At 36.9% G+C, this 12,349-nt stretch overlaps 1 protein-coding gene across 2 annotated transcripts in view; it reads right to left on the bottom strand.

The window, feature by feature from the left end:
• Window positions 1-6,479: 6,479 nt before the first annotated feature.
• The window catches only part of LOC101346289 (NKG2-A/NKG2-B type II integral membrane protein-like), an 8,270-nt gene continuing 2,400 nt past the window's right edge, over window positions 6,480-12,349 (bottom strand). The window contains exons 5-6 of one of the 2 annotated variants that reach the window (XM_023725797.1): window positions 7,268-7,338; window positions 6,480-6,968 (exon numbers count right to left, since the gene is read on the bottom strand). In XM_023725797.1, coding sequence (XP_023581565.1) covers window positions 6,851-6,968; window positions 7,268-7,338 — 189 coding nt within the window. In that variant the 3' untranslated portion in view covers window positions 6,480-6,850. The remainder of the gene's footprint in view (window positions 6,969-7,267; window positions 7,339-12,349) is intronic. The other variant, XM_023725798.1, reaches the window with a different exon arrangement.

Below are 12,349 nucleotides of genomic sequence, written 5' to 3'. Positions count from 1 at the left end.
AGGAAAAGTCAAATATCTTCCACTGAAGCAATTACTTCAGCCTAATAAATATTCTCCGAAAGCCGGGATCTTTGAGACATGAACAGAATCAGAAAATCGTTGGCATTGCAACCCAAGTAGCAGGTAGTGCAGATGTAAAAGCCAGAAATCATCCCGAGAAGGACAACAGTCAGAGATGAAGGCTCAGTCTGCCATTTCCTTCTGCGTTGTTACTGTGTGTAAGTGTATTCTGTACATCGCTACTGTTCTCTGAGTACGTCCATTTTTTACATTTTTCCCTTTTCTGCTCATTTTTTCTTTTAATTTGTCTGTAAATTTTTTCCGGTGAAGAACAACAACCATAAGCTTGGAAGAAGGTAAGAGACACTAATAAATTCCTTTATAGTCATTAAAATGTGGGAAAACACACATTTTTCCCTTGACCTGAGAGGATTTATTTTCCTCCTTATCTTTAACTTTCAGTTTTTGCTTTCCTGTTTGTCATTTTGATACATATTATTCCAATTTTCAAAATCCAGTCTTCAATTCCCTGAAATTCTTTCCATCAAAATTTCTTGTTTTCCAAAAAATAGAGAAGCATTTCCTCATTTCACACATTCAGTGTGTGTACAAAAGAAAGAAGATTCTTCTCACACTTTTTTTCTTAAATATTTTACTTAAGGCTGCTAACTTTATCATATAATAATGTTGACAGTTTTCATTTCTTCCTTTTTGTTTGAGATAGTCACAATTTTTTGATTATAAATTTCTTAATTTTTCTAATAATTTATTTCCTTTTTTGTTTTCTCTTTTTAAAAAAAGCTTGTTCTTTCCCAGCCATGGACAAGAGAGTGAAAATTTTAACTTCAAAGGAAAAGTTTTATGTTGCCAAAATGATAACCAAAGAGAACAACACCATAAAGAAGCTGTAATTAAGTTCAAGCGCAGCAAAATGCAAATTCATTCAATGATGAAAGAAAAAAATTTAAAAATTGAAAAATACAGGAGCAGCACCAACAAAAATGCCAAGAAAGGAAGGAACTGAAATTATGCAGAAATCAGCAAAGCTGTTGTTGAGTGCTTCTTGAGGCTCCACCAAAAATGTCCCCATTTCAGGACTTATCTTACCAGCAAAGGCAAAGGAAAAGACCAAATTTTCAAAGCTGATGGATTTTCAGCATCTACCTCGTGGCTTCACGGTTTAAAAATAACAGTTAAAAAAATGGAGTTACTTGCAATGTATCTTTTTGGGAGCAAAAGTGTTTTGACATGCAGAATCAGAATGCAATAAATGACATTTATAGTGATGTTTCAGAAAATAGGGTAAGTGGCATGCCTTACATTGATGTTGACAAAGAAATTGCCACAGAAATGGATGATATAAACCTGCAAGACATTGTGGACCTGCAATCTAGAGATGATGATGATGAAGATAATGAAGACCTACCATTAGAAGAGCCTGACCTTTAAGTCAAACAAGTTTTCAGCTGTATAAAGCTTTGAAGACATTTGGAAAAGTTAAAGGAAACCAAGGGTTATTTGATAAGGCTATGGTCTTAGAGATTGTTTTAATGATTTCATCAAAAAAACAAGACAAACTAAATAGTTAACATTAGATGTTTTTATGAAAAAGTGAATTTTACCCATATCTTTGTTTGAATAGTATATGCACATCTCTGTACCTAATTTGGATAAACATGGAAATGAAAAAAAATGGTTTAAGTTCTCTTCCAGTCCTACAAAGTTGAAAAGAAACACTTTCTGGGTGTTTATGAGGTTGTTGTTAGGTGCTGTGGAGCCCAATCTGACTCATAGCGACCCCATGAACAACAGAACGAAACACTGCCTGCTCCTGTGCCATTCTCACAATCGTTGCTATGTTTGAGCCCATTGTTGCAGCCACTGTGTCAATCCATTTCACGGAAGGTCTTCCAGTTTTTCTCTGACGCTCAACTTTACTGAGCATGACGTTCTTCTCCAGGGACTGATCTCTCCTGATAACACGTCCAAAGTACGTTAGAGGAAGTCTTGCCATCCTCATTTCTAAGGAGCATTTTGGCCGTACTTCTTCCAGGAGAGTGACGGAAAAGTGGTAAGACTGCACCCTGTCAAAGGCAGAAATTTTGTGACACCAGGAAAAGCAGGTTTCACTGTATGTGAAGTAACGTAGGGGTCCAACTTCATGTTTTGTATGTGGATATCCAACTGTACCACCAATATTTGTTGTTTAAAAGGCTGTTCTTTCTCCATTAAATTGTCTTGTCACCTTGTTCAAAATCATATGATCAGAAATGAAAGGGCTTATTTCTAGACTCTCAATTCTCTCTTCTCTTCTGTATTCTATTCCATTGGTTTTCACATCTATTCTTTTGTCAGAAGCCAGCTTCATACAGAGAATTTTCTTTCTGACTTTCCAATCTGAATACCTTTTACTTTTCCTTCCCTAATTGTTTTCAGTAGAATCTCCAGTGTAATGTTGACTCAAGTGCTGAGAACAGGAATCCTTGTCTTGTTCCTAACCTTAGGGAGATACATTCAGACTTTCACCATCAGTGTAATGTTAGCTGTAGGGTTTTGGAAGTGTTCTTTTCATGTTTCTATTTCTCGTTTGCTGAGTGTTTTCATCATGAAGGGACAGAGGATTTTGTCAAATGTCATTCCCTAATTAATTGGGGTGATCATTTGTTTTTTGTCATTTATTCTATTATTTTCAGATGTTAAGCCAATGTTGCTTTCTCTGGATAAATCCATCTTGGTCGTACTGTATATACTCTGTATGTTGCCTGATTTTGATTTGTTATTATTTTGTGCAAGATACTTCTTTTTATATTCTAAAGAAATGTTGCTCTGTAGTGCACATTTGTGTTCTTAGGGTAAAACTGGCCTCATAGCGTAAGACGTTAAGTATTTCATTTTGGTCTCTTTTTTTCATAGAGTTTATGAAGGACTGATATTAACTCTTTCTGAATGTTTGCTAGAATTCACCAGTGAACCCATCTGGGTTTGGAGATTCATTTGCAGAAAGCTTTTTAGTTGCTAATTCATCATCTTTGTTTTTAACAGGTCTATTTAGAATTTCTATTTATTCCTCTATCAGTTTGTGTAAGTTGTGTCTTTCCAGGAATTTGTCAATTTCTTATAGGTTATCAAATTTATTAGTATATTGCTGTTCATAGTATTCTTTTATAATTTTTTTTTATTTCTGTAACACTGGCAATGATATCCACATTTTTATTCCTGACTTTAGTCATTTGAGGAGTCTCTATTTTTCTTTCCACCATTCTAGCTAAATATTGTCAATATTGCTAATATTTTTAAGGTATCTGCGTTTTGTTTCATTTCTTTTCTGTATTGTTAATCTATTATCCATTTCATTTATTTATTTTCTAATCTTTTTTATTTTCTTAAAATGTTTGCCTTGGGTTGGTTTACTTCCTCCTTTATACTTTCTTGCCCATATATAGTAGATAGTTATAGATACCTGCCATCAAGTGCACTGGGACTCATGGCGACCTTATACACAGAACAAAGCTTTTCCTAATCTTGCATTATTCTCAGGATTGCCCGCATGTTCAAGTTCATTGTTGTGGCTGTTGTGCCAATCCGTCTTACTGAGGTCTCCTTGCCCTTACTGGGCCTCTGCTTCGCCAAACATGTACTCCTTTAGCAATAGATTCCACCTGATGATGTGTCTAAAGCAAGCCAGTTGGACAATATTCTATTCTGATCCATAAGGTTTTCACTGGCTAATTTTTATAAATAGATCACCAGGACTTTCTTCATAATCTTACTATGGAAGTCCCACTGAAATCTGTCCACCATGGGTGACCCTGCTGGTATTTGAAATATGAGTGGCACAGCTTCCAGCATTATAGCAACACACAAGCCACCCCAGTGTGACAAACTGACAGACGGGTGGCGGGTACATATGTAACATGCATTAAATGTCATCAACTTCCCTTAAAAAGCATGTAGCCTTGACACATACGACTGAATTAGTTAAATCAGTTTAAGTTGTTGATACCTGTCTAAAGTTACTTTTTTGAAGCAACGGAGTTTGATAAATGAAAGATGGAAGAGAAGGTTTTAGAGACTGTGTCCTCCAGGGAATCAGGTTTGGTTGAATATTTGGAGAAGAAAACTACGAAAAGACACAGGGAACAAGATTTAATTTGGTAAGGATTTCTTTTCAGAATCTTTAGGTATTACATTATCACTTCCACAGAGCAGCTCTATTAGGTAGCTACAATTATAGTCATCATTGTACAGGTGATAGAACTGAAGCATAAAAATTTCAAATAAAAATAATTGATTACTTACATGCCAGTAGCTAATGTAAAGTGCTTTTCAAATAACCTGTGAAGAATACACTATTTCTATTACATTTTACGAAGAAGACTGAGTCAAAAGAAGTATGTAACTAGATCACAGAGCTAATAGCGTAGAATTAGAATTTATACTCAAGTGGTCTGGCTCCATTGGACGTTGCTCATGTCATTAAACTTTGTATTATACTGCTTCCTCTTTATCGGTACGTTGATAAAGGACGTTAATAAAAGCGTCCATCTGATGCTCTTCACCACTACACAAGACTGCCCTGCAGTATGCTTTGGAATAGAGGAAATAAAAACCTAGGAAGAAAAATTAATCAAGTATTGAGACTCTTTTAATTTCCCAGTGTTTTCTTATTAAAATTGACTCCTGATGGCTTGACCATGTGACTTGTTTTGACAGAGAAAGTGAAAACATGAGTTGTGTGCCCAGGCATCAAGATGTACAATTCTGCGTGCCCCTCTGAGAACTGATGACCTGGGCTATGAGAAGGATGTGCACCCATGTTCTGAGCTCACTGTTCTGAGAATAAGACACATGAAAAAAATCTGAACTAAATTAGTGGACTGCAGCTAAGATCATCTAAGCCCAACCTGTAACAACTGAAACCCATCCCAACAACAAATGCGTGATGAGAAAAAATATGCTTATTTTTTTTGAATGTCAATGCAACCTTGTTATTGTTTATTATACAACTTCAATGATGTGACACAGTTACAGCTTACGTATTATATAAAATGAAATTTTAATCTATTTAAAAAGTTAAATGTATGTATCAATTTATTTTGCTAATAATAGTCAATGATAAGCTCCCTTCCTCTTTTTAATTGAATGATGGTGGAAAGGTCACTCAATGATTGATAAATTACTAAAACTTATTTTGAATACTGCAAATAAGTAGCTGTTTAAATCAAACAAATGCTTTTATCCTTTCGATTCTTTTTTTCTTCCTCATTTAACATTTTAGCTTTTCATGATGATAAAATGTGAAAGAAGGAAGAAGATAGAGAATGGGTAAAACACCTTCCAAAATGTCAGAAATCCAGTGGAGGAAAACACAGACATGTGACAATTATCAAAGGAGGCTGAACTTCACCCAGTGAAAATATCAATCTCTACCAAAAATGGAGCTAAGTAGTGATAATGTTGCACTAAACTGGAGTTTGAAGATACCTGTTGGTTCTACTCTCTGAGGAAGTGGAGCAGATACAAAGGTCCATTATACTGCAATTCTGTGGCGTGTCACAATGGTGACTTTGTGTGCCAAATCACAGTTTATTCTCTCTCATCTCCAAATCTATCCTATCCTTTGCCCTGTTTCATAATAATGAAGCTACAGCCTATAAACTTTGCTCCCTTGCCAACTGGCATGATGTTGAGCTCTATCAGTAGAAGCCATTGGGGAGACACTGCAGGAACAAAGGCTCTTCTTCCTGGATTTGTGATGCTTCTTCTCCTTTTCCTCCTATTGAGGGGTGGGGAGGGGGCTGCCAGCTGGATATATGCCAGACATCCATGGTATTCAGCTGCCAGCAAGTTTTGTTGCCAGTCCCTGTCATAGTTCCTTGCCCTCTAGCCTCTGCCCACTGGCTCTTTGGTAGGGGAGTCTTTCTGCTTGCCAGCCTAGCTGAGATGCCATCCCCACCAATTCTAGTCTCCTGGCTTGGACCTGCTCTGTCCCAGGACAACCCAGTGAACACTGCAGTGGTTCAATGGACTGCAGCCACACAGGTCTCTGATTGGTCTGAAACCCACCTATCAGGTTTGTTCTTTCTTTGGGTATCCTCTTTCAGCACTCAGGTATCCTTTAGAGTTTTCTTTCATCCTATATTATTTAACCCTCCCCTGCAGATAGTTAACAACTATTGACACAAACTTTCTCTGGTTTCTGTCTCCTAACTGGGCTCTGACTTACACACCTTCCACTAGGGATCGTTGTGTCCTCATTTCAAACAACTTCAAGGGCCAGGAGAAACCAACTGCTCCAAAAATGTGCATGAATGTATTCACTTTATCGAGGACATGGAAATAATACTTCTTGATAATATTACAATTTAACATTTACACATAATTTATTTAAGCAAATAGCAGAAGCTTACTAAATATGTAATATGCATCTTTATACAAGAGTAAAATAAGTAGGAAACAAAAGGACGAATGCATGGTCCTACTTCTATGAAATATCTGGATGAGGCAAATGTATAAAGACCAAAATTTATTAGCAGTGATAAAGGCAGAAGGGAAGGAGAAAGGGGGAGTCATTGCTAGGAGACACTGAGCTTCTGTTAAGGGTGATGGGAAAATGCAGAGATGGACAGTGGTGATGGATACACAACATGATGGAGGTAACTAAGGTCACTACATTCTATGTGTAAAAATGTTGAAATGACAAATTTCTGATTATACATATATTTTTAAACTAATGTAAATTAAAAATGTAAAATAACTGTATGTACTTAAAAAAAGTATGGCTTTTGAAGAAACTAGAAATATGCGTTCATAGATGGGGAGTAGCACTATACCGAACTTAGGGAAGCTGTCATGCCTGGTGCTTACAAACATATGTTTTTTCTCCAGGGCAGTGTCTAGAATAAAACACGCTATACTTAAAAGGAAAACTTCTGCAATTCTGGTCCCTCTTTGGAGATACTGAAAACCTGGAATAGAGAGAATAATTTTTTTTAAGAACAGATATATGTATATTTAAATATACATATGAAAATAATATTCATGGAGTTATCCTTTATTATAATGCATTAATATTGATAATATATAAATTAATAATATAACAAATATTTCATTCTTAAATAATTTATGTAGACTTATAGTTATATATCTAAATCTGACTATTTCCTGTACTATTTCTCTATGAAGACTTAAATAATTTTAGGTTTATAATTGTTCATATATTGTTTTTTCTTAAGTTATAAAATACAGGAGTTCTCAAAAATCTTACACTTTGGAGGAGAAAGTTGAACTGCCATTAAATCCAATCCATGTTAAAACACTGAAAGAGCTAATGACATTCTAGGAGAAAACAGTTTTAAGAGAAATCAATTATGTGTTATTATAATAATTAAATTATTACTATAACAAATAAAGTGAATTCTTTATTACTGTAGCATAATAAAAAAAAAAAAAAAAAAAAAAACCCATTGCCATGGAGTTCATTCTGACTCATAGAGACCGTATAGGACAGGGTAGAACTGCCCCGTAGGGTTTCAAAGGAGCGTCTAGGGAATTTGCACTGCCGACCTTCTGCTTAGGAACCGAGCTCTTAACCACTACACCATGAGGATTCCTTGGACTGTACATAGCCCCTCAACTGCTCACACAGTGAGTGGTACACACTGGACACGTTATAGACAGTGATTAGTGTGACTGAGTAAAGGGGTCAGATTGACAAAAACAATACTTTCAGGGCTCTGGAAACTGATCAAAGTCAAATAATAATTTGAAAAAGATTTATTCTTGGGGAGCTACTAGAGATTGAAGTAAGGATTGTATACATCTGCAGTCTTCTTGCCCAGGCTGCTCACTACTCTTCCCCACCACAGCTCAGTGAGAATAACGGCAGAGTTTACAGCATGGCGCAGGCTGCAGAAGTCAGCAGTGTTACTGCCAGACGGAGCGGATGTGACTGGAGGTGAGAGGTGAGGATCACAACCCACAGGTTTTCCAGTTTGAAATACTGAAATTGGCTGAAGATGATTGAGTAAAGGCTGAGTTTGTGGTCCCCATGGGAGTGAGTAGAGTACCAGCCATAAATTTAACAGAGAGATCCTAAAAATAAGGGTCCAATAAAAGAGATAGCATTCGTTGTCTATATATTCTTGGATGACTGAATAAATATCACGTTTTCAGGGGAGACCTAGGAGTTCCCAGTGAAAACTACAAGCAAATGGAGACTTGAGAACTCGCTGCAAAGTTATGAGCACTTCACAACACACACACACTAACAGACACACACACACCACATCAGTGACAGAAGGAGGAAGTCCTATAGAGCTGAAGTCTTAGAATAGGACCTCTACTTAAATCACTGGCTAACAACAAAGCTCTGTGGTCACAGGAAAACTCTTAGGAAGCCAGGCTAAAAAATAAAACATAACAGAAATTACAGTAGAAAATTGGCAAAGGACTGGGATAGACATTTCATCAAAAAAGAAATACAAATAGACGACAAGTACATGAAAAGATATTCAAAGTCATTAGGCATTACAGAAACGCAAAGCAAAACCACAGTGTGCTCTCACTTCACACCCCTAAGATGGCACTGATTTCAAAAACAAAAAACAGCAGGTATTGTTGAGGATGTGGAAAAATTGGAAACCTCATCCACTGCTGGTGGGATGGTAAAAAGGTGCAGCCAAGGTGGAAAATAGCTTTGGTGGTTACTCAAAAATTTAAACATAGAATTACTATCCTATCCAGTAATTCCCCTGCTAGGTAGATACCCAAAAGATTTGAAAGCAGGAACGCAAACAGATACTTGCACACTTGTGTTCCCTGGAGCACTATTCACAATAGATAAAAAATTGGAAACAACCTGAATGTCCATCAACAGATAAATGGATAAATAAAACGTGGTACATACAATGGAATATTATTCAGCCATAAAGAGAAATTAAGTCTTGAAACATGTTACAACATGGATGAACTTTGAAAACATAACGCTGAATGAAATCAGTCAGCAAAGGACAAATATTGTATGATTACACTGATGTGAAATTTCTAGACGAGACAAGTGTATATAGACCAAAGCCTATTGTGGGTTATACGTGTCGAGAGTTGGGAGGAAGAGAATGGAAAGGGAGGACACAGTGTTTAGCGGACACAGAGCTTCTGTTTAGGGTGATGAGGATCCTTGGGAATGGATAATGGTGTCGGCTGAACAACACAATAAATATAATTAATGTCACTGAGTTGTACATGTGAAGAATGTTGGAATGGCAAATGTTTTGTTACAAATATATTCACGAGAATAAAAAAAAATTGAAAGTGGTTTCATTAGAAACAATCTAGTGAAAGCCTGACTACAGTAATGACTTAAGCAAGATTGCTGAACACGAGGTCAATATACAAACATACATCATCGTCGTGTGCTCTGTTAGCAGCATCAGAAGAGGAAAGATGAAAGATAACTAGAGCCAAAGTGAATCAAATGGTACAAGACTTCTATCTAAAGTACACAACTGTATGGAGAACGTAAACAGAGTATGGAGAAGGTAAAGGAGCCCTGGTGACGCAACAGTGAAGCACTCGGCTACTAACTGAAAAGTCAGCAGTTCCAACTCATCAGCGGCTCCACAGAAGACCTGGCAATATGCTCCTGTAAAGAGTGTAGCCAAGGATACCCTACGGGGCAGTTCTACTCTGCCCTATAGCATCCCTGTGAGTCAAATCGACTCAATAGCACACAATAACCACACAAGGCATGTTAAGACATAATAGTATAAAGATGTCAATTGTGAACAATTAATCTATTGATTAAATATAATTTAAATAAAGTCACCTCATGGTTGCGTGACAATGTTTATAAAGGCACTAAAAGGGCCAGTGCAACAGGATGTTCTTGAAGAAGACTGTGATGAAATTATTTGTTGCACTGAGTATCAAGATTTAACAAACATCTTTAGTAACTTTTACCATGTGGTTTTGGTGCAAGAGAAAAATAGAAAAATGAAACACAGTCCCCATGTCCCTAAATACATCACATTCAGACACAGACACAGACACACACAGGAACCTGATTTATGACAAAGGTGGCAGAGAGAAGAATGGAGAAATGGTCATCTTTGCTACATGTTATGCTCCATCAACTGAGTCATGATGTAGACAAGCATGAACTTCACTTCTCTCTCACTTCATCAATAATACAGCAGCACAAAAAATAAATTCCCAATGAATTGTTGATCTAAATGTAAAAGGTAAAAAAATAAAATGAAGAAGCAAGATATTTCCTACAGTAAATACAAGAGAATATCTTCATGAAACTTGACTAATTTCTGCATTAGGTCCAAAATAAGCACTAACACCTGCAAAAATGCTAAACTGGACTATTGTAACATCAATACAGGTTGTTTGTTAAAAGTCTCAAAATATTAAAAGTAAAACTTTAAGTCACTGAGAAAAAAGAAGCTGTTTAAATCTCATAAAAACAAGAAAGAGCTCATATTCAAAATATGTCATCAACTTATTGGAAGGAAAAGACAATCTCATAGGAAAAATGGACAAGAGACAACAGGCACTTCACCAAGAGGGCATCCTAATGCTAACAGCACATAGGGAGCTGTTCAGTCCAACAGTAATCTGGAAAATGCATTATTAATATCACAATGATACCGATATAAAACCATAAAAACTTCCAATATTAAAATTCCTCAAAGTACTAAGTCCTGATGAGTGCAAGGATCAAGGAATACGTTCAGACACTGTTGAATAAAACTGATACATGTAAAAAAACTAGGAAACTATTAAATAATTTTACACATTTTGACATGCCCAGATACCTATGAAATTTAATTCCTACACAAACAGGTAAAATGTGGACACATTACATACACAAGGATGTACAGAGAATAGTTATTTGTAATAGGCAAGTGTTAGAAATAATCCAAATATCCATGCACAGTAAAATGGATTACAAAATATTATATTCACATAAATTAGCAGTGAAAATTAGCAAACTACAGTGAACTGCAACAAGATAGATGAATTACATCAATGTCTTACATCAGTAAGAGGAAACAGACCAAAGAGAAAATGCATACTGTGTGATTTCATAGATAATAAGTGGAAAAACAAGCAAAGCTATTCTATAATATATAAAAGAGAATAGTGCTTTAGGGAGGAGAGAGAACCACTGAGAGCAGACACAAGGAAGTGGCTTCTAGGGGGCTGTAAACATCTATTTCTTAAACTTATCTGTAAATAAACAACAAAAAAAAACCTCACCAACTTTGTCGCCACAGCGTCGATTCTGACTCATGGCGACCTCGCGTTTCACGGACTAGAACTGAGCTCCACAGGTTTTCCTGGCTGGCTGTAACCTTTTTCTCCTTTTGTAAAATTGTATTGTGTTTTAAGTAAAAGTTTACAGGGCAAATTAGTTTTTCATTTCAAAATGGATACACACCTTGTTTTGTGACATTGGTTGTAGTCCCCACAATGTGTCAGCACTCTCTGCTTCCCTTTTAAACCCTGGGTACCCCGTGTTCTTTGTCCGGGTTTCCTGTCCCTTCTTGCTTTCTCATCTTTGCTTTTGGGCAAATGTTGCCCATTTGGTCTCATATACTTGATTAAACTAAGAAACACGTTCCTTAAACGTGTATTATTGTTTGTTTTATAGGATTACTACAAATCTCAATCGACTCAACAGCAACGGGTTAATCTTTGGCTGAAGGAGGACTTCAGGAGTGGCTTCAGTTCTGACTTGACAGGGTGTCCTGGCGCCAAAGTCTCTGGGGTTACTCCAGTCTCTGTCAGACCAATAAATCTGGTATTTTCTTGTGAATTTCAATTTTGTTCTACATTTTTCTCCTGCTCTGTCCGGAACCCTCTATTGTGATCCCTGTCAGAGCGGTTGCTGGTGGTAGCTGGGCACCATCTAGTTCTTCTGGGCTCAGGCTGGTGGAGGCTGTGGTTCATGTAGAAGCAGATTGCTAGGACTTTCTTTCAGGGTGATGCTGAACTGTTGACTTTTTGAAGATCAGCAGAGTGCTGAAACACTGCACCACCAGGGCTCTTTACTCTGAGACAGGGTATTTTTAAATACTTGGGTCATTCACTGTCTAGGAGCCCTGGTGGCACAGTGGTTAAGTGCTCGGCTTAGAATCGAAAGGTCGGCAGATAGAACCCACTAGCCCACTCTGTGGGAGAAATACTGTGGCAATCTGCTTCCATAAAGATTTACAGTCCTGGAAACCAGAGGGGGCAGTTCTAGGGTAACTATGAGTTGGAATCAACTTGATGGCACAGGGTTTTTAGTCACTTTCTGATCAATCTGCACAATTATGTATTTAGTTGTTTTTTTTTT

This window comes from Trichechus manatus, unplaced genomic scaffold, assembly GCF_000243295.1.
Source record: "Trichechus manatus latirostris isolate Lorelei unplaced genomic scaffold, TriManLat1.0 scaffold00410, whole genome shotgun sequence".
Taxonomy (NCBI): domain Eukaryota; kingdom Metazoa; phylum Chordata; class Mammalia; order Sirenia; family Trichechidae; genus Trichechus; species Trichechus manatus.
Note: the sequence above shows the minus strand (reverse complement) of the source record. Positions and strands in the feature narration are given on the sequence as shown.